Source organism: Bubalus kerabau, chromosome 11 (genome assembly GCF_029407905.1).
Source record: "Bubalus kerabau isolate K-KA32 ecotype Philippines breed swamp buffalo chromosome 11, PCC_UOA_SB_1v2, whole genome shotgun sequence".
NCBI lineage: Eukaryota > Metazoa > Chordata > Mammalia > Artiodactyla > Bovidae > Bubalus > Bubalus kerabau.
This window is the reverse complement of record NC_073634.1, coordinates 5,942,394-5,964,529: the sequence shown is the minus strand read 5'-3', so window position 1 is coordinate 5,964,529 and position 22,136 is coordinate 5,942,394. Positions and strand designations below refer to the sequence as shown.

Below are 22,136 nucleotides of genomic sequence, written 5' to 3'. Positions count from 1 at the left end.
AGAACTGGTGTTGAAGCTGAAACTCCAGTACTTTGGCCACCTGATGCGAAGAGCTGACTCATTTGAAAAGACCATGATGCTGGGAAAGATTGAGGGCAAGAGAAGAAGGGGACGACAGAGGATGAGATGGTTGGATGGCATCACTGACTCAATGGATATGAGTTTGGGTGAACTCCGGGAGTTGGTGATGGACTGGGAGGCCTGGCGTGCAGCGGTTCATGGGGTTGCAAAGAGTCAGACACGACTGAGCGACTGAACTGAACTGAACTCCTCCCTGAACTGCAGCTGTAGGACCGGAGGTGCCTGGAATGTCCTTTCTCATTTGTCACCCTGCTGGACGTGTGACCTCAGGTCGCTTCCCCGAGACCAAAGTCACATGCTGCTGTGACAGAAGCTGGTACTGGGCGGGGGAGGGGAGGAGGAGGGCGGCTGAACTCTTTCCTCGTCCCCTGACAGCACTTCAGCGGGAAATCCAAGCCTCGTGACAGGACCTAGAGCAGCTAGTGCCCCAGGGCAGCTCTAAGACAGGAACCAGCGCCTCGGGGGTGGAGCTTGCCCGCTGAAGCGCCCTGGGTCCTCCCTGTTCCCCACCCTCCCCCCAGTGTGTGTGGGGGTGTCAGGACCCACGTTTGTCCTCTGGGTGCACCTGCAGTTTGCAGTTTGTTCTCAGGACACTGGAAGTGCCACTGGGGACTTTCCTCGGCAATGGCCTCTGCAGGCAGGGGCGGCATGGGTCCCAGTTCAGTGATGTAAATGGTGCTCAGGCATCAGACCTCCCTGAGGCCCAGGCCCCAGCTCCCGTTTTGCCAAGACCTCCTTCTCGTCTTCCTGGCAGGCAGGGGAAGACCGGGTGAAATAAATCCAGCAGTCCCAGAGCAGGGGCAGCATTCAGCCACCCCACTGCCTGCGCCTGCCCCCAAATCCAGAGCGAGTGAGAGTGGCCCTCCAGGCAGTTGCTAGGATCACTGATTTTTGTTTTTAATCTTTTTCACAAGATGATTAATGTATTTTGGATTGTGCTGGGTCTTCGTTGCTGCACTCAGGCTTTCTCCAGTTGCAGTGCTCAGGCTTCTGTTTGCGGTGGCTTCTCTTGCTGGGGAGCATGGGGCTCTAGGGCGCACAGGCTCAGCAGCTGTGGTGCGTGGCTTAGTTGCTCCGTGGCTCATGGCATCTTCCTGGGTCAGAGAGCGAACCCGTGTCCCCTGTATTGGCAGGTGGATTCTTAACCATTGGACCACAGGGAAGCCCTCGGCTCGCCGATCTTTAAACAAAGGAAGGAGCAAGAAGAGCTACTGGGATCATTACTGGTGGCTGGTCTCCCTCGGCGTTTCACTGAAGCTTTCATCTTAGTAGCCTGGCAAAGGCGCAGAAACTGATGCCCTGTAAATAACGACACTTAGTGTTTATCCTTCTGCCGTCACTTGGGATTCCCGGAGGCATTTAGAGACTTTGCCCCCTGGGGCTGCTGCCCGTAGACTAGACCAGAGATGGGGGCTGGGAGACCCTGAGTTGAGCCTTATCAGGAACACACAGTCCAAGCAGAAGATCAGCATTGCACCAGGAGCCCAGCATCCTGACTGAGGCTGGGGCCTTTGTTCTGTGTGATTCCCCCTTCTTGCTGATCACCCCCCCCCCCACACCCTGTCTTCCTTCCTTCTTTTCCCATTGCCCTATGGGCAAAGGCTGGGGATTAGCGCATTCTGACCATGGCCACTCCTTGTTGGGGTGGGGACCTCCCCTCCCTGGATCCTTAGGGCTGGCAGCTGGGGCTTCACACCCAGCTGGGCCGGAGCGGCATCTGCCTCCAAGAGGAGGCTCTGCTCCTCCCTGCTCGCCCCATGGCATTCTGACATTCTCAGGATAACTTCCAACCTTGGCGTTGGCTTTGCCACAGGCATGGGTGCCCGCTTGGACCCCGTGTCAGCATTCTCAGTTTGTGAACCTGCCAGGGATTTTTCTACATCTAACCGCAGTGGATTCCGTAACCTGCTCACCTTCTCCCCCCAGGGCCTCCCCACTTGCAGACCGTTCTCCCTCGGATCAGGGTGGTCTCTGCCTGCCAGGCCTCTCCCTGCCCTTCCACCAAGCAGGAGGTTCCTCCTGCCCTCTCTCTGTCCTTCCGCTGAAGGGTGGCAGGGCTTGCGGTCCAGCCAAGGGAAGGCAGCAGTGCCCTTTCACTGAGCACACTCACAGGAGATTCCTCGCATCTCGTCTAGCTGAATTCTTTGACAGCCATTTGCTTCCAGGCATAGCTGAACCATGCCCTTTGCTGCCTAATCTCTGACCCCTGGTCCTACACACCAAGCCTAACTGAGCAGCAGTGAACCCCGAGGCAGACTGATCCTTCCTCTGGCAGAAACTGCACTGCCAAGTGTGTAGCAGAAGGGAGACATCGTCAAGCAAGAGGCGTCTCTGTCTCTGAGCAGCAGTTGGAAATGTGTTGATCTGAGCCGGCAGGGGCTTGTAGAATCCATTCCCCTACAGAGAAGCTGGCGGGTGCCCCCTGAGCAGAATGCCAGAGCCAGCGTCTTTTTGGAGTCCTTGGAGCGCCGGCCTCCTTCCACATGGCCCCCGGCCAGGCCCTGCCAATCTGTGAGGTCCTCCAGACGTGGCTGGCTTGGCTGTTGTCTGCGTTTGGGGGGCTGTGCATGAACCACATAGGCATTGCCGGGGTCAGCACATGAAGTGGCTGTGTGACTGGGCATGTGGGGCAGAAGCGGTGTGTGCCAGCAGCCCTGGGGTACACACGTGTTTGTATGTACAAATAAAGGTCTGCTTTAGAACCGTCAGCTTCACAAACACAGGAACAAAGCTGCTTTCTCCTCTGAACTTAAATGCTTTTGGGGGGGGTGGTGGATAAAAAGTACACAATTTGTAAATTGCCTGGATATACTCAAAGAGACAGCAACTTGGCTTGGAGGAGCATCTTTGTTTTGGAGCATTCTGTTCCTGGCAGATTAAAATATGATGTCCTTTTTAAAGAGGAGGAGGAGGAGGGTGGGCCGGCCGAGGAAATTTCTATCTAGAGTCATGACTTTAAATGCCATCCGAAATGTTTGCCTGGATTTGGTTGTTAAAAAAAGAAGAATGGACATGAAGTTAACGGTTTCATTTATCTGGAATCCTTATTAATTGCTTTTAGGACATTATCTAGAAAGAGAGCAAAGAGGCATTCACCAGATTCAGAGAGTATTAGGTTGTTGTTATTCAGTCACTAAGTCGTGTTGGACTCTGTGACTCCATGGACTTTAGCATGCCAGTCTTCCCTGTCCTCCAGGGAGGATTCAACCCCAAACCCAACTTCCCCAGAATGCCAGGAGTACAGGAGGGGAGTGAAGTCCGGCACCTTCCACCAGAGGCCCGAAAATCACACGAAATACATCAACTCCTCGTTGTCCGGGGATCTGGGGTCCCATGGGTCCAGGTGATCTCCCAGGGTGACAGTGAGCTCAAACCAGGGCTCCTCCCCTTGCCAGCAGCTCAGGGCAGAAGGGTGAGGCCTGACAGCTCGCCATGAAATCATGGCCCCAGAAGCACGGGGGGTCCCCCTCCCGGGGTGCCCCTCAACCCCCCCCAGCCCCCCGGTCAGGACCGTTGCTGTTCACATGGTTTCTGAGACCCCTCTGCCACCCTCAGTTATTTCCTTCCCCAGATCTCCCCGTCCTGGGCCCCTGTCTGTTCTTTTCCCGTCTTCTCAGGTGTCCCCTTTGTTTTGGAAAAACACAAGATGGGGCAGACATGCTCTATGTAACCGGACCCAGACGCCCGCCCCACGCCGCCTGTCCTGTCCTGTAATCCTGTCCCCCCGCTGCAGCCGGGCTAAGAAGCGAGGCTCCCGGGCACGCTCCTCATCACAACCCAGACCTTTCTCAAAACTGGTCAGCACCTCAGTTTCCCCCTCCATCACGCAGGAAAAACAAACTGTTCTCCCCAGTCCTGTGTGTAAAACACTGAGAGGGGAATTTCCCTGGCCCTTCCACTGCCAGGCACCTGGGTTCTAGCCCTGGCAGGGAGACTAAGATGCTGCAAGCCTGGCAGGGTGCGGCCAAAAAAAAAAAAAAGCAAAAGACATCGTGAGACGTGTTCTTGGGCAGCAGTTGATTCTGAATGGCGCTGTGGGTTGTTTTCTGTTCCAGCAGCTGCCTGCACTGAGCGTCTTTGTCCACAGCAGTGACCGCTTCTAGTCCCGGAGAAGCTGAAATCCGGATGGCCCCGCTCAGCCTCGCTGAGAGGGTCACGGAGGAGGGTCGCCTCCCTGACCTCCCGCTCTGTCCTTCTGCCCCCGCAGCTCGTCGCCGGCCCGGCAGCTCACCTTCCTGCACCAGGGCCTCCTGAGCAGCGTCTACTTGCCGGTGGGCGACCGCCCCATATCCTTGCTCCAGTGGCTGTTACAGGTGAGGACCGCGACTGCCGCTAGGTGGCGGGAGCGAGCCGGCCCAGCACCCGGGGAAGGGCCGCTGGCCGGCGGGGCGGGGCTCCCATCCCCCTCCTGCCCGTGGGGCTGCTGGGTTGGTCCTCGCTGAGGCTGGAGGAGGGAGGGAGACTTGTGATGGCGTAAGGAAGGTGCAGGCATCGGCCTGTAGCCCCACGCCGGGACCCCCCTGCGCGTGTGCCTTGCAGGGTGTTGCCTCTCTGTGATTCCTGCTCAACAGGTGCTCCCATTGTGTGCAGGCTGTTCTCCAGGCCCCGGGTCTGGGCCCTCGTCCTGCGGGCAGCGGCCTTGCAGGTGTGAGGGCCCTCGTGGATATGGAGCTGGGGTGCTCGCTGTGGAGTTGTGGGTCAGCTAGAAAAGCCTAGAACAGCTGTTCTGTCTTCACTTCCCTTCCTTTCTGGTCACTGCCAGAACATTTTGCCTTGGCGGAACATGCTTTCTGCCCTAGGCTCGGAACCTTCACACGGAGAAAGACAGCGAGGAGCAGCCAGCAGGGAAAGCCCAGGCACCAGCTGCTGGGATCTGAATGCAGGGCACAGGGATGAGGCCTTGGCCCCCACCCCGGACCATCTCTGCCGGGGACAGCAGGTCCCAAGCTCCAGCTGGTCTCATTCCTGCCAGTTGGAGCCTGGACCCTGGCTGTAAATTAGAGCCGCCATGCGGGGCGGATCATTCTTGGGACTCCTCGGCCTCGGCAGACTGGCTGCCTTCCAGAAACAGCCCTCCAGCTCTCCTTCCCACTGGGGTCCTTCCCCATTGCCCCTCCCTGCCGCTCCCCCAGGCCCCGGGCGACACAGGGGACACAGTGGCCATTCTTCCCTGTCCTGTCAGTGCAGCTTCTCTCTCCTTGCCCAGCACATGACAGACATAGAGCCAGTCTGAGATGCTGGCCACAGAGGGTCCTTGTGTGACCCTGGCACGGCATGGAGGCGTGCACGAGCCCCGCCTGGTCTCTTCCGCAGCCTCTGTCGCCTGTGGGGGAGGGGCGCGGCAGCAGAGAACCCCCAGCCCTGCCTTTCCACCCAGTACTGTGTGACGTGGGCCGTCATTTAACAGCGGCTCTGTGTCTCTGTCCAGAGAAGGCAGTGGCACCCCACTCCAGTACACCTGCCTGGAAAATCCCATGGACGGAGGAGCCTGGTAGGCTCCAAGGGGTCCACGAAGAGTCGGACGCAACTGAGCGACTTCACTTTCACTTTTCACTTTCATGCATTGGAGAAGGAAATGGCAACCCACTCTGATGTTCTTGCCTGGAGAATCCCAGGGACGGGGGAGCCTGGTGGCCTGCCGTCTATGGGGCTGCCATCTATGGGGTCGCACGGAGTCGGACACAACTGAAGCGACTTAGCAGCAGCAGCAGCTGTGTCTCTGTCTCTCACTCCGTAAACTGGGCTCAGCAATCCCGTGTGAAGGTCGAATGGGGAACTCCCGTGGCCTGCCTTGTCCTTCTGGTCCTGCCCGCTGCTCTGCCCAGGGCCTGGACACCATCAGGAAGGAATGATGTCAACCCAGGGGCCAGGCTCTCCATCTTCAGGAAGGAGAAACAAAAGCTGAAGCCGGATCCATGCAAGGGGTGCACTTGGCCTTGGGGGTGTCTTCTCGGGGAGATCCCGCCCAACATCTTTGTCTCTGGAGGGAAAGAAAGAGCAGGGTGCTGACCTCTCCCACTCATGTGACCACCCCGCAGGCCTTAGGGTGGGCTCTGACGCTTCACTTCCGAGGTTTAGGTTCTCTTGCCGCTTGGAACTTCTCTTCCCACAGCAGCAGCAGCACTTGTTCTCTCGCAGACCTTGGCTGAGGACTGGCTGCGTGCTGAGCTGCAGGGACAGAAAGATTCTGGCAGCGGTGACCCAGGTGTCCATTGAGGGCTTCCCCGGTGGCGCAGTGGTGAAGAATCCACCTGCCAATGCAGAAGATCGGAGTTCCATCCCTGGGTTGGGAAGATCCTCTGGAAGAGGAAATGGCAACCCACTCCAGTATTCTTGCCTGGAGAATCCCCATGGACAGAGGAGCCTGGTGGGCTACGGTCCATAGGGTCTCAAAGAGTCGGACACGACTGAGTGATTGACATGCACACACACATCCCAGGTAGACATGGCTCTCTGTACTTCACGCTGTTGGTGAGGACTCCAGTTCAGAGAAGCGCAAATCCATGGGGGATCCCCGAAGGTGCTGGGGGCCTCCTGTGTAGCTGCACGGGTGATTCGTGGGATCCAAGGATAGGGACAGCGCTGGGCCTCACAGGAGCTGGAATCACAATGGAGACAGGTCGGGATCCTAGGACAGACTTCGGTTTCTCTCTATGCCCCAGGCTGTCCGTGGTCAAATAAACCCCCAGGAAGAAGAGTCTAATTGGCCTATGAGGGGTTAAGGGACCACCCCCAAACAAAGGCAGCTAGGGGAGCAGGGCCACAAGGCTGCTGGAGGCCCGCACACATACCTGGGATTAATTCTAGAGCCAGAGGTTGGAGAGTTAGACTTCTCCAATCCTGCTCCCTCAACTGCATCTCCAGAAGGGCCATCCTGAGTCCCCATGGGAACCAGTTCCTGTTGCCTGCCACCTCCCTGCTCCCCGGGCTTTGGCGGGGCAAACAGTGGGCACTGGGTGAGTGGGCTTCAGCCTTGGTGCATGCTCAGTGACCTCAGTCGTGTCCGACTCTTTGCGCCCCTATGGACTGTAGCCTACCAAGCTCCTCTGTCCATGGGATTCTCCAGGCAAGAATACTGGAGTGCCATCCTCCAGGGAAACCTTCCCGACCCAGGAATCGAACCCACATCTCCTGCACTGCAGGTTGATTCTTTACCGACTGAGCCACCTGGAAAGCTGAGGCTTCAGCTTTAGTGCTCACCAATTATGTAAGCTCGTCCTCGGAGCCCTAGAGTGGACTTCTCAGGTGAGCCTCGGAGGCCAAAACCTGGAAGCATATGCCATCACTGAATTCACGTTCTTGCTGGGGAGTGATTGTGTGTTTAGCTATGAAGAAGTTAGGAGAGGAAGAGAGTGGCAGAGTTCTGGTGTCTTAGACCTCTTGGAAACAGACAACTGCACCTGTGAGGGAAGGAGGCAGCAGGCGAGGGCAGAGAGGGAAGCTGAGGAGCAAAACTAATGCAAGAGAGGTCATGGCCGATCCTCGGCAGCAGGGCAGGGGGCCCTGGAACTGGGATTGCACTTTAGAGTTGTCTCAGTTGAGGCAAGGGTCCTGGCCTTTGAGCCCCTGCATTGGCCAGTTATCAGAGGAAGACTGCCCTGGGAGGGGAGGGTGTGACCTTGAGTGATTTGAGTGAGGGACTCTCCTTAGACTCAGGTCTGGGCCCTCGGCCAACAGTTTTTCCCAGCCCTTGGGGATGGGAGCCCTGGTCCTGAAAGGTCTCTGCAGAGTCAGAGATCACCCATGCCTGTGAGATAAGGCGCTGACCTGGAAGCCATGTGAGGCTCACGAAGAGGAGCCAACTTGACCTTGTCCAGCTTAGTGCTTCTGAGCTCCTTCTTTTCCCTACACGGGTGCCTGCCCTGAGGGGCATGGCTGGGGCCTCAGGGCGTGGCGAAAGGAGCAAGACTCCCACACAGGGAGATGGACAGAGTAGATGTCAAGTCACCTAGACTTGGGATTGACTCCTGGCTTTGCTCCTTACTTGCTGTGACCCTGGGGAAGTTGCTTGACCTCTCTGAGCTTAGTTTCATCATCTGCAAAGTGGCAGTAATGACAGTATCTTTCTACCATGTGGATTTGTAAGGATTAAATGGGACTTGTTTAATATGACGTAATAAAGGTTTACTACTGTTACTCCATAGTGATGACCCAACTAATTTGTTTTTCTTTTTTTTCTTCTCCTAGCTGCTGACATGGCCTCCAGAAACTTCTTCGAGAGCCTTTGGTCTCCTGTGGGACCTCAGCCTGGACGGGCTCTTCCGTCAGTCCGGTTAGTGCCTGTCAGAAGTGCAGGGTGGCAGCTTGCACTCTGGGCGCCCAAGCTGGGAGCCCACCCAGTGCCCAGCTCTCAGCGCCGCCCCCGCCCCGCCCCCAGTCCAGCACGCAGGCAGGTGCTGGTGGGGGTGTTGCATCACTGTGGGACATGTAGACATCAGGCCCTCTTGGGCTCTGGGTCCAGCGTTAGGAAAAAGCTGAGCCAACAGGCTTCTTGCCACCTTATCTGGCCTCAGAATCACATCACGGGGGCCAAGTCCAGGCTGACTTCACAACCTTAGGATCCCAGAACATTCTGGAAGGGGGGTTCTCTGGATTTATGGGGACAGCTGGCCTCCAGTTTCTTACTGAGAGCACCAGTTTGCTTGGGAGGGTTGCAGGAGCCTCTGCATTGAATCAGGGAAGCTCTCTGAGTTGGAGTCACCAAGGTGGGGGGTGGTTCTTGAAGCTGAGCCCCCAGCAGCAGCCCTCCTCAGTTCCCAGGGCATCTGCGGAGCCCCGAAGTTTGGACCGGGCTGGGGGAAGAGCCTTGAGTCTGTACCTCGGTCCTGACATGTAAGGCGTACACTTAGTTGTTTTTATACTCCTAAGATGTTCAGAGTGCACAGACGCAATTAATTTCCCCTTTAGTGACTGCACCTTTCCCCGCCTGTCATCATTTGGTGCCTGAACCTAGACAGTTTGGCACCAAAAAATATCATGTAACCTATTGAAAGTTGCTTACGGCAGACAGAGAGACCCACAGGTGTCCAGACCTTGCCCACCAGCTGCAGTCCACCCACACTCCCACTAAACACAGGAGCACCGAGCTCTGAAGGCCGAGGTTATAGAGCCACGACGCGCCGTTAACCACCCCCCACCCCACCCCACCCCCAGCGGCCACCAGCCCTTTGGATTTCTGCCTCTGTGCCTCCCCTCCTGGAGGAGTTGGCTGAGCTAGGGGCCATCTGTCAGATGAGAGCATTCCAGACTCCTCCGGCTCCCCCACGCCCCACCCCCACGCCTGGGACCCCTCTCACTGAGGTCCTCTGAATAGCGCCAGTCTCAGCCTCCTCTGCCTTTACATAACCTCTGCCCCTGCAGTCCCGGCTGCCCTTTTGAGCCCCTGGGGCCGCCTCTGCGGCTGGCCTGCCCTTTGGGGCAACAGAGGCCTCCCTTGTTCCACTCTTCTCCTCCAGGCAGTGGTATGTGTCCCCTCAGAGACACAGAAGCAGCGGGGGCGTCCCATTCCTCTCTGTTTCTTGGCCACATTGTCCCTGATTTGCCCTGTAGGGAGGGGGTGGGGCCAGGAACGGCTTCCTCGGTCCCAGTCTCAGCTCAGCTGGGAGGGCCCCCTCCACTGCAGAGCAGTTCTCCTGGCATCATGTGTAGGGGGTGGGGTGGGGGATGTCTTTTTCCCTCCCCTTGGAATAGAGACTGGCCCCCAGAATCCCATGCCCAAGGTCAAGATCTTGATTGATTTGGGCAAAGGTCTGGTTCACAAAAAAACTGAAAGCAGGGACTGGAGCAGTTATCAGTACCCCTGCCACCCCCTCCCCCCGAGCGTGTTCACAACAGCGAACTCCCCAGGTGGCGCTAGTGGTAAAGAACCCACCTGCCAATGCCAGAGACAGAAGAGACACGGGCTTGAACCCTGGGTCAAGAAGATCCCCTGGAGGAGGGCAGGGCAACTCACTCCAGTATTCTTGCCTGGAGAATCCCATAGACAGAGGGGCCTGGTGGGCAGCAGTCCATGGGGTCACAAAGAATCAGACAGGACTGAGGTGACTAAGCACGCCCGCACGCACGCACATTCACAGCAGCATTGCTCACTGTAGTCCAACAGAGGAAGTGACCCAAAGCCCAAACGTCCACATGCGTGGATAAGCAAAATGTGGCCTGTACATGCAGCAGAGTGTTAATCAGCCTTAAAAAGGAAGGCAATTCCGTCACATGCTATGACATGGATGAACCTGAGGACATTATGCTAAGTGAGATAAAGCAGTCACACACAAAAGAACAAATATTGTAGGATTTCTCTGATGTGAAGTACCTAGAGTAGTCAAATCCATAGAGACAGAAAATAGAATAGTGGTTGCCAGGGCCTGGGGGAGGGAGACTGGAAGGGTTAGTATTTCCTGGGTATGGAATTTCAGTTTGGGAGGATGAGAAGGTTCTGCAAATGGGTAGTGATGAAGGTTGCAGAACAATGGGAATGTACTTAACACTACCCAACTGTGCACTTGAGAATGCCTAAGATGGTACTTTTTGTATTACCTGTTTTTTACATAACTTTGAAAAATAAAAGGCCAATTACAGAGTCAAGAGTCAGGTGCCAGGAGAGAATCTACCAAGAGCTGGAACTGAAAATCAACTGCCAGTTCAGGAAGCATTCATATGGTTAAATTAGACCCAGTTCAGTTCAGTTCAGTCGCTCAGTCGTGTCTGACTCTTTGCCACCCCATGAATCGCAGCATGCCAGGCGTCCCTGTCCATCACCATCTCCTGGAGTTCACTCAGACTCACGTCCATCGAGTCAGTGATGCCATCCAGCCATCTCATCCTCTGTCGTCCCCTTCTCCTCCTGCCCCCAATCCCTCCCAGCATCAGAGTCTTTTCCAATGAGTCAACTCTTTGCATGAGGTGGCCAAAGTCTTGGAGTTTCAGCTTTAGCATCATTTCCTTCCAAAGAACACCCAGGGTTGATCTCCTTCAGAATGGACTGGTTGGATCTCCTTGTAGTCCAAGGGACTCTCAAGAGTTTTCTCCAACACCACAGTTGAAAAGCATCAATTCTTCGGCACTCAGCTTTCTTCACAGTACAACTCACATCCATACAAGACCACTGGAAAAACCATAGCCTTGACTAGACGGACCTTTGTTGGCAAAGTAATGTCTCTGCTTTTCAATATGCTATCTAGATTGGTCATAACTTTTCTTCTAAGGAGTAAGTGTCTTTTAATTTCATGGCTGTAGTCACCATCTGCGGTGATTTTGGAGCCCAAAAAAATAAAGTCTGACACTGTTTCCACTGTTTCCCCATCTATTTCCCATGAAGCGATGGGACCAGATGCCATGATCTTCGTTTTCTGAATGTTGAGCTTTAAGCCAACTTTTTCACTCTCCTCTTTCACTTTCATCAAGAGGCTCTTTAGTTCCTCTTCACTTTCTGCCATAAGGGTGGTGTCATCTGCATATCTGAGATTATTGATTTCTCCTGGCAATCTTGATTCCAGCTTGTGCTTCTTCCAGCCCAGCATTTCTCATGATGTACTCTGCATATAAGTTAAATAAGCAGGGTGACAGTATACAGCCTTGACATACTCCTTTTCCTATTTGGAACCAGTCTGTTGTTCCATGTCCAGTTCTAACTGTTGCTTCCTGACCTGCATACAGGTTTCTCAGGCTTGATGCAAAAGGAAATTGTGCTTCTCAGAGTTGTCAGCACCATGAGGTGCTCTGAGTGTCCTTGTCCCCTGTAGGGGAGCTGCCCTCTGAGGTCTTTGGTTCTTTGGTGGGGAGGTGAACTTTCAAGTTGCCTAGCCTTTCTCTTGTAAAACAGGGGATTTGTATGTGTGTAAATTTCCACTTTTTCCTGGAATTTGTGGTTGACCAGAAGTTCTTCCCAGATTATCCTGGGAAAGGTCTTGTACAATTGCCTTCATCCCCGCATGCTTCCTAAGGGACAAGTCCGGGCCTCTGGCAGGACCTGGGATCCAGGCTTCAGAGGTGACTGTCATGGGTGTGCCCAGGTGACTGGGGCTGAGGGCTGAGAAGAATTCGCTAGACTGTTGGAATAAGGTGGGAATCGTCTTCCTAGATTAAGAAGCAACACATAGCACCTGATGAACTTAGAGAGTGGGATATTCTGGAATGCCTACATTCTTAATGGCAGGAGTGTTTGTTCATTTATTCAGCCAACAGACCTTGAGTGCCTCCCATATATGTGCAGGGACTTCACCAGAGAGCAGGAGATACAGGGAAGAATAAGGCATGGTTTCTGCTGACAGTCAAGTGGGAGGGGATTAAATGTCCAATTACAATAGGAGACAGAAATGAGGGAGAGATTGAACTGCGGCAAAATTACTTCTAGTTGGATGGGGTTGGGGTGGAGGAGGTGGGAATCGGAAGTGCTTTGTAGAAGAGGGAGTGGTTGATGGATCCATCTCTCAACAGATGTGTAGGGCAGGGATTGCAAACTTTGTTGCAGTGGGGACCAAGTGAGATCAGTAACTAGAGAGCTCCTGCCCTCTCTAAAGAGGCTGGCAGGTACCGTGTTGCCAGATCTCTCCATTTTCAAGAGAAGCTGTGTCTTCCTTGGGATGTGCTCAGACTAAGTAACAGGTGTCCAGTTAAGAGCCGTTTATCATCTCACATGACAGGAAATCCAGAACCAGGTTGTTCCATAGGATGTGCAACAGATTTATGCTCTCAGGGCTCTGGCTTAGCTTGTGTCCCGCTTCTCACCACTCCCCCTCAAGGTTGCAAAATGGCTGTTATTGCTCCAAGCATAATCATGTTCTCATAAGACAACAGTATTCAAGGCAGAAAGGACAAGGGTGAAGGATAAGAGGTCATAGCTTCTTGTACTTTTTTCTCTCTTTTTGTCAGGACATTCTTTTCCATTTTGTTTCATTACACAGAACTGGATCACAGGCTTTAGAGGACCCTTTCCCTGTATTCTAATTACCAGCACCCTTTGAACATGGACTAGGTCTGAAGAATTTTCAACCTCGTGAATCCTACACCTCCAGGGTAGAATACAGCAGATTCACTTTTTTCCAGCCTCCTTGCAAATATTTGAATTTTTAGTTTTGGAATTTCCATTTAGTCCTTTGTTGTTTCTTTTTTAATAGTTTCTGTTTCTCTACTGGAATTTCTTATTTGTTCATTTAATATGAGCGTATTTTCATTTACCACCTTGAGCATACTTCTAACAGATGTTTTAAAATCTTTGTCTGCAGTTCTGACACCTGAAGCATCTAATTCATTACATGGAAAGTTAAATATGGAAGTGAGTGTTTACTGAGAATGAGTCGAGAAATCGTACTGGATAAACATTAAACCCTGGGAGTCTCAGGGCCTTTTGCGCTCAATCTCCTTATAGGATAGTTTTCAGAACTGTTGATGCTCACCTGCTGACTGCAGCGTGGCTTCCCTGGCTGACCTAGAACACTCACAGGGCCATGCAGGTGAGGTGTCCTGGAGCTTAAGCTGCATGAACTTTAAGGTCAGTTGGTTTCTGACATATAATAAAACTGTTTTCTGCTAATAGAGCCAGAGCCTTTTGCTGTTGCTATGACTCAGAGCTTCAGTAGCCACCCTCGGCCATTATCTACAAAGATAAATGGATGACATGGTTCCTCCGCTGGGGGTGGGCCACTGTCCCTGAGCAGACACAAGGTGAAACCGGAGTTCCCTTTCTTGGGAAGAAGGGAAGCCTGGCACTTGGATTGACAGCCAAGAGAATCTGTTGTAGCCAGACTACGCGTGTTTATGCGCAGTCTCCCAGTGGTAACGAACTCAATTAAAAAACGAAACCCAGAAAACCCCCACTGTGAGCCCATCTGCAGACTGTATTCGACTGAAGGTGGAACATAGTTCTACTGTTTGCAGCCTTGGGCATAGCCCCGGCTGAGGAGAGATGGGAGACGAGGAAGTGGGAAGAGTGGGCCGAGTAGGAGAGAAGACTGGACGTTTGGGGCCATCTCTTGGAGGACAGTGGGGGCCGTTGCAGGCATCATGAAGCTTTATTAACATTTGGCAAGACCAGGACAGGTGGTGGTTGCCGTTGTTGTTATTTAGATACAGTTCATGTGCCATATAATTCATCCTTTTAAAGTGTATGATTCAGTATGATTCAGAGTTGTTCAACCTCCACCACTGTCTAATTCCTGAACACTTTCATCACCCCCAGGAGAGACCTCATGTATCAGCAGTCACCCCCCACTCCCCTGCAGCCCCTAATGCATTCTGTCCCCATGGGCTTGCTTATCCCAGACACTTCATATACATGAAATGACATAATATGGGACCTTTTGTGCCTGCTTCTTTTACTTGGCGTGATGTTTTCAAGGTTCATGCATGTTGTAGCATGTACTAGTACTTTATTCCTTTTATGGATGAATAATATTCCATTTTATGGATATACCGCATTTTATCCATTCATCAGTTGATGGACTGTTGGGTTATTTCCACTTTGAGGCCATTGTGAATAACACTGCTGTGACAGGTAAAGAGTCTGCCTGCAATGCAGGAGACACAGGAGATGCAGTTTGATCCCTGGGTCGGGAAGATCCCCTGAAGGAGGCAATGGCAGCCCACTCCAGTATTCTTGCCTGAAAAATCCCATGGACAGAGGAGCCTGGCGGGCCACAGTCCATGGGATCACAGAGGGTCAGACACAACTGAGCAACTAAGCACCCATGAACATTCCCACACAAGTGTATGGGGACATACGCTTTTAGTTCTCCCCGGTATATGCTTAATAGTGGAATTGCTGGCTAATTGGGTGACTCTGTTCAACTTTTTGAAGGACTGCAAAACCGTTTTCCTAACGGGCTGCGTCATTTTACTTTCCCACCAGAAGTGTATGAGGGTCCCAATTTCTTCACATCCTTGCCAACATCTGTTATGTCCATCTGTTGATAGGAGTCATACTAGTGGGTATGAAGTGATATCTCATTGTGGTTTGGGCTTGCATTTCTCTAATGACTAAGGATGTGGAGCACCTGTTCTTGTATTTGTTGGCCATGTGTGTATCTTCTTAGAGGAGGTATCTATTCATTTGCTTCACTCGTGTTTTTTGATTGGATTGTTTGTATTTTTCTGTTGAGTTGCAGGAGTTCTTTATATACACTGGATACTAGACCCCTCCCTGATAGCTCAGCTGGTAAAAGAGTACTCCTGCAATGCGGGAGATCTCGGTTCAGTTCCTGGGTTGGGAAGATCCCCTGGAGAAGGGAAAGGCAACCCACTCCAGTATTCTGGCCTGGAGAATTCCATGGACTGTATAGTGCATAGAGTTGCAAAGAGTCAGATGTGACTGAGCAACTTTCACTTTCACTTACAAGATATGTGATTTGCAAATATTTTCCCCCATCTTGTGTGTTACCTTTTCACTGTTTTGCTGGTGGCCTTTGATGCACAAAAGTTTTTAATTTTGATAAAATCTAATTTAGCTCTGTTTTCTATTGTTGCCTATGCTTTTGATGTCAAACAAGATACCATTGCTTTGTCTAAGGTCATGAAGGTGTCCTGTTATGTTTTACTCTGAGAATTCTGTAGCTGTAGACTTTCCATTTAGGCCTTTGATTCATTTTGAGTTGATTTTTGTATACAGTGTGAGATAGGGGTCCAGCTTCAGTCTTTTTCATGTGGAGATGCTCTTGTCCCAGGATAATTTATTGAAAGACTGTGCTTTCCCACAGTGAGTTATCTGGGCACCCTTGTTGAAAATCAGTAAATCAGTTAACAATGGATATATCAGTCTATTTCTGACTCTCAGTTCTAGTCCATTGAGATATATATATGTCCTAATGCCAGTGCCACAAATTCTTGATTATCGTCAGTTCAGTCGCTCGGTCACGTCTGACTCTTTGTGACCTCATGGACTGCAGCACGCCAGGCTTCCCTGTCCATCACCAACTCCTGGAGTTTGCTCAAACTCATGTCCGTTGAGTCAGTGATGTCATCTAACCACCTCATCCTCTGTCATCCCCTTCTCCTCCTTCATAGTTGTAGTCAGTTTTGAAATTGAGAAGTGTGAGTTCTCCAGCTTCACTCTTTTCAAAATCATTTTAGCTATTCTGGGTTACTTGTATTTCCATATTAATTTTAGGATTAACCCACTCCAGTATTCTTGCCTGGAAAATCTCAAGGATGGAGCCTGGGAGGCTACAGTCCATGGGGTCGCAAAGAGTTGGACACGACTGAGCCACTTCACTTCATGACCTAGTTTAAATAAAAATTAAAAAAATAATATTAATTTTAGGATTGGCTAATCAACCAGCAAATTTGGAAAACTCAGCAGTGGCCATAGGACTGGAAAAGGTCAGTTTTCATTCCAGTCCCAAAGAAAGGCAATGCCAAAGAATGCTCAGACTACTGCACAATTGCACTCATATCACACGCTAGTAAAGTAATGCTCAAAATTCCCCAAGCCAGGCTTCAGCAATACGTGAACCATGAACTTCCAGTTGTTCAAGCTGGATTTAGAAAAGGCAGAGGAACCAGAGACCAAATGGCCAACATCCGCTGGATCATGGAAAAAGCAAGAGAGTTCCAGAAAAACATCTATTTCTGCTTTATTGACTATGCCAAAGCCTTTGACTGTGTGGATCACAATAAACTGTGGGAAATTCAGAAAGAGATGGGAATACCAGACCACCTGACCTGCCTCTTGAGAAACCTGTATGCAGGTGAGGAAGCAACAGTTAGAACTGGACATGGAACAACAGACTGGTTCCAAATAGGAAAAGGAGTACGTCAAGGCTGTGTACTGTCACCGTGCTTATTTAACTTATATGCAGAGTACATCATGAGAAACGCTGGGCTGGAGGAAGCACAAGCTGGAATCAAGGTTGCTGGGAGAAATATCAATAACCTCATATATGCAGATGACACCACCCTTATAGCAGAAAGTGAAGAGGATCTAAAAAGCCTCTTGAAGAAAGTGAAAGAGGAGAGTGAAAAAGTTGGCTTAAAGCTCAACATTCAGAAAACGAAGATCATGGCATCTGGTCCCATCGCTTCATGGGAAATAGATGGGGAAACAGTGGAAACAGTGTCAGACTTTATTTGTTGGGCTCCAAAATCACTGCAGATGGTGACTGCAGCCATGAAATTAAAAGATGCTTACTGCTTGGAAGGAAAGTTATGACCAACCTAGACAGCATATTAAAAAGCAGCGATATTACTTTGGCAACAAAGGTCCGTCTAGTCAAGGCTATGGTTTTTCCCGTGGTCATGTATGGATGTGAGAGTTGGGCTGTGAAGAAAGCTGAGCACCAAAGAATTGATGCTTTTCAACTGTGGTGTTGGAGAAGACTCTTGAGAGTCCCTTGGACTACAAGGAGATCCAACCAGTCCATCCTAAAGGACACCAGTCCTTGGAAGGACTGTTGCTGAGCCTGAAACTCCAATACTTTGACCACCTCATGCAAAGAGTTGACTCATTGGAAAAGACCCTGATGCTGGGAGGGATTGGGGGCAGGAGGAGAAGGGGACGACAGAGGATGAGATGGCTGGATGGCATCACTGACTCGATGTACATGAGTTTGAGTGAACCCCGGGAGTTGGTGATGGACAGGGAGGCCTGGAGTGCTGAGATTCATGGGGTCGCAAAGAGTCGGACATGACTAAGTGACTGAACTGAACTGAACTGAATCAACCTCTCCCAAAAATGACAGCTGGGTTTTCTATAGTGATTGTGTTGAAGCTATAAATTACTTTGAGAGTTACTACCATCTAATAATATTGAGTCTTCTAATCTATGAACATGGGCTATCTCTCCATTTCTCTAGATTTTCTTTCATTTCTTTTTAAGAATGTATTGTAGTTTTTGGTATACAAGTCTTGCACTTCTTTTTGTTAAATTTATTCCTACTACTTTCTTCTTTTTGATATTATCATAAGTGGGACTTTTTTCTTCATTTTCTTTTCAGATCATTCCTTGCTAGTGTGTAGAAATACAACAGAGTATTTCTGTATTGACCTTATATCCTGCAACCTTGCTGAACTTGTTTATTAGCACTAACAGGTTTTTTTTTTTTTTTTTAATGGCAGAGTTTGGTTTTGAAAGCAAACATGTTCTTATGCAACTAATTGCTTGTGAGAAATGACCTCATGTTTCTGTAACAAACATGCTTCAGCCGTGCCCATGTAGGACTGGCCAGTAACCCAGGGCAAATCACACTGAGTAGGCAGCAGTGCCTGGAGAAGAGGAGCTCGTCAGTGAGGTCGAAACACTGGACAAGAAGTAAAACACGTGTAGCTTCTTTCCCATTAGTTTTCAAGACGGTGTGGTTCATTCTGACCTACTCCTTCCATTCCCTGCCAGCTTCTATGATAGCTGTGTAGGAGGGAGAAGGTATATCAGAATAAAGCGACCCTGGCCAGGACATTCTCTGGATATTTTTTTCAGTGGGTGTGACATTTAGCTTTCAGAAGAAATTTGTTTTCATGAGCAGTGTCTTGGGAAGCTGTGTCCTGCCTCCCTTGATCGCCATGCTTTTTCCCTCTGTCGCCAGAGCTCCAGGATTGTAGTCACTGGAACTTTGGGACTCTCTTGGACGTGCCCCATTTTGTGGGTGACTTTCTTTTCTGTCATTGCTTGCATCCTCTCTCCTTCCTCCTTTTCAACCCTCCTTCCTTCCTGCCTCCCAGATAATATCTATAGGATTACTTCTTATAAGAAAAATAACAGGGACTTCCCTGGTGGTCCAGCGGCTAAGACTGCGCAGCACTCCCAATACAGGGGGCCCTGGGTTCAATCCCTGGTTGAGTAACTAGATCCCACATGCCCCAACTAAGAGTGTGCACGCCGCCACTAAAGATCTCAAATGCCCCGATGAAGCTCAGAAGACTCCGAGTGCTGTAACTAAGTTCCAGCTCAGCTAAATAAATGATTAAAAAAAAAAAAAGAATAATGCCAAAAGATAACCAATAATCTTAGTAGCCCGGAACCTGTTTTTATTTTCTCAGAAGTGGTCTACGCATCAAGCGCAGAACATTCAAATAGGACAAGAGAAAGGTATTTGAAAAGCGAACGCCAGCTCTCCACCCATTCCCCACAGCCCGCGCCTCTCCTCATAATCAATAGCTTCTTGTAATGATTTTCAGGAGCGGAATTAATGCACAATCCACTTAGTGTGTGTTTTTGTATTTACGGGTTTATTTACACCATCTTTCTTCTGTCACGTTGACATTTATCTGCAGTTGCCTCCCGTGGAGAGTTAATCTCGTAAGAGTTTCCCCGCTCTCTCCCGGATGTCAGGAGAGGCCACAGGCCACACGGCACAAGTCAGGCAGGGTTTTCTCCAGAGTGGGGGGAGATGAAACAGCCCCCCCACCCCTGGGTGTGAAAAGAAAACATCAACACTTACATTTACATTTTAACTCATCTTTTTAAAGACAGTTTTGTTGAGGCGTAATTGACATACCTTAACCTATATGCATTCAGCGTGTGCCACTTACACACAGAACACAAACGTAGACCCGTAAAACTCAGCGCGGTCAAAATAACAAGGTCCATTGTCCCGGGCCCTTAAGCTTTCTGGTGGCTCTTTGTCATTAATCCATCCCTCTCCCCTTTTATACCTAGGAAACGATCAATCTACTGTCTCCAGATCAGCTTGCATTTCCTACGCCTGCATGCATGCTAAGTCGCTTCTGTCGTGTCCGACTCTCTGCAACCCATGGACCATAGCCCTCCAGGCTTCTCTGTCCATGGGATTCTCCAGGCATTTTCTGTCGTTTTATATAAATGGGACCATGCAGTGTGTATTTTTTTTGTCTTGCTTCTTTCAGTTGCTTTGAGATGCACCAAGAGCATTGTGTGTATCCGTAGTTTCTTCCAGTCAGCAGCTTTGTGGTGTTCCTTTGTGGGGCAGTACCACAGTGTGTTCATCCAGTCACCTCTTGGTAGACATTTCGGTTGCTTTCAGTTTGGCAGCTATTAAAGTCGATATAAATGTTCTCATGTAGGTCTTTGTGTGGACCCTTAGGGTAAGCATGTATGCGTGCGTAGCCCGGGTCCTACGGTAGATGTGTGTTCAAGCTGTTCCGACAGCGCTGCCCCACTTTTCTCTAAAGCTCTTGTGCAGCTTCCCCCAGCCGTGCTCCAGTTGCTCCACGTCTTCCCCACCACTCGGTTTAGTCAGTCCTTTTAAGAGGTATGCAGTGGTAGCTCATTGCAGTTTAATTTGCCTTTCCCTAAAGCCTGATGATCTTTGCATTGCCTCAGTTGCCATCTGTATGTCTTCTTTGGGCTCCCCTTGGTATACCCTTCTTTGGGCTTTGGGTGGGGAGGCCGTGCAGCAGGTCCGGGCCACCTCAGGACCCAGGCGGAGTTCAGCGGTCAGGCACCAAGTCCTCACCTGAGCGGCAGGTGCCGAGCACTGAGCGCTCTCCTCAGCGTTAGTAGTGCGGTGTGGAGAAGACTCCTGAGAGTCCCCTGGACTGCAAGGAGATGAAAGCAGTCCATCCTAAAGGAAACCAACCCTGAGTATTCACGGGAAGGACTGATGCTGAAGCTGAAGCTCCAATACTTTGGCCACCTGATGTGAAGAGCCAACTCATTGGAAGAGACCCTGATGCTGGGAAAAATTGAAGGCAGGAGGAGAAGGGGACAACAGAGGATGAGATGGTTGGATGGCATCACCAACTTAATGAACATGAATTTGAGCAAATTCCAGGAGATAGTAAAGGACAGGGAAGCCTGGCATGCCGCAGTCCATGGGGTCGCAAAGAGTCAAATACAACTTAGGGACTAAACAATAAGTAATTACATATATGAAGCACCTGGTGTACAGTGGACATTCAGAACGATAGCTAGTATCAAAACAAAATATAGGAAGTTCCCTGGCCATCCAGTGGTTGAGACTCCGAGCTGCCAATGCAGGGGTTCAGTCCTTGGTGAGGAACTAAGATCCCACATGCCGTGCAGCACAGCCCAAAAAAAAAAAATTTTAATGTATTTCTTTATGAATCAGAGATCATTAGATAGACCGCAGGAACTGAGCAGCACGAATGTTCTAAATACTCTCTGTACTTCATTTTAATTTCTGCAGCTTTTTATTTTGGCCATTTATCTCTCACCCTATTCTCGGATGGCTGAGTTTTGTTTTTCTTTTTTCTGTTTTCTCACATTTTTAAGCAGTCAAAAACTTCTTAGTCTCTAGATCCAGTTGACACTGTCTGCTCTTTGCTGGCTTATAAGGAGTTGTCCTCACTTGACCTGCTCTGCCTGCCACGGTGGGCCAGGCAGTCTCCAGGTACGGGGCTGGCGGGGGGGCGGGGGGGGTGCTGGGAAGCAGCCCATTCAGAGCCTCCTGGAGCTGAGTGAAGGCCTAGCCTGTGGACAGCTGCCCCTTGGGGCTCCCCACAGCCTTGTTACTCATGGATCACACACACACGGAGCACGTCTGTACTGGGTCCAGGGCCCGCTCTGCATTGCTATGTGGGTGCCCTTTATTCCTAAATTTCTCAGGGCAGCTGCCCCATCCCCGGGCCCAGAGAGAGAGGCCAGGATCCAGTTCTTTTTTAAAGACTTTTTTTTTTTTTTCATGTGGACCATTTTTTTAAAGTTTTATTCAATTTGTTACAATATTGCTTCTGTTTTAGGATTTCAGTTTTTAGCCAGGAGGCACCTGTGATCTTAGCTCACCGACCAGGGATTGAACCCACACCTCCCTGTATTGGAAGGTGAAGTCTTAACCACTTGGCCACCAGGGAAGGCCCTAGGGATCCAGTTCTATGGGCCCAGCTGCACTAAATCTCCATCCTAACCCTGATGGTGCAGCAAGAGTGTCATGTAGACCCAAATGGGCAGGAAAACACTTTGAGGACCACTCAGGAAATCTGCCCCCGACTCCCTGGCTCCCTTGAAACTGTAATTGGCTCAGCACAGCCTCTCCAGAGTCTCCAGTTGGAATGCAACAATAATAGTAATTCAGCTTCATAACTGAGCCTCGTTTTTGAAACACATTATTGTCTCTTGTGATGATAAATGTGATTTCATTAAGAATGAGAGCTAACTTTTCTAGAGAGCTCATGCCAGCCCCTGAGCCCCTGGCTCT

The 22,136-nt window shown here is 50.6% G+C and overlaps 1 protein-coding gene across 1 annotated transcript in view; it reads left to right on the top strand.

Moving 5' to 3' along the window:
- FAM178B (family with sequence similarity 178 member B) overlaps positions 1-22,136 on the top strand; it is a 105,367-nt gene that overhangs the window by 22,483 nt on the left and 60,748 nt on the right. The window contains exons 6-7 of the mRNA XM_055539374.1: positions 4,289-4,394; positions 8,269-8,353. Coding sequence (XP_055395349.1) covers positions 4,289-4,394; positions 8,269-8,353 — 191 coding nt within the window. The remainder of the gene's footprint in view (positions 1-4,288; positions 4,395-8,268; positions 8,354-22,136) is intronic.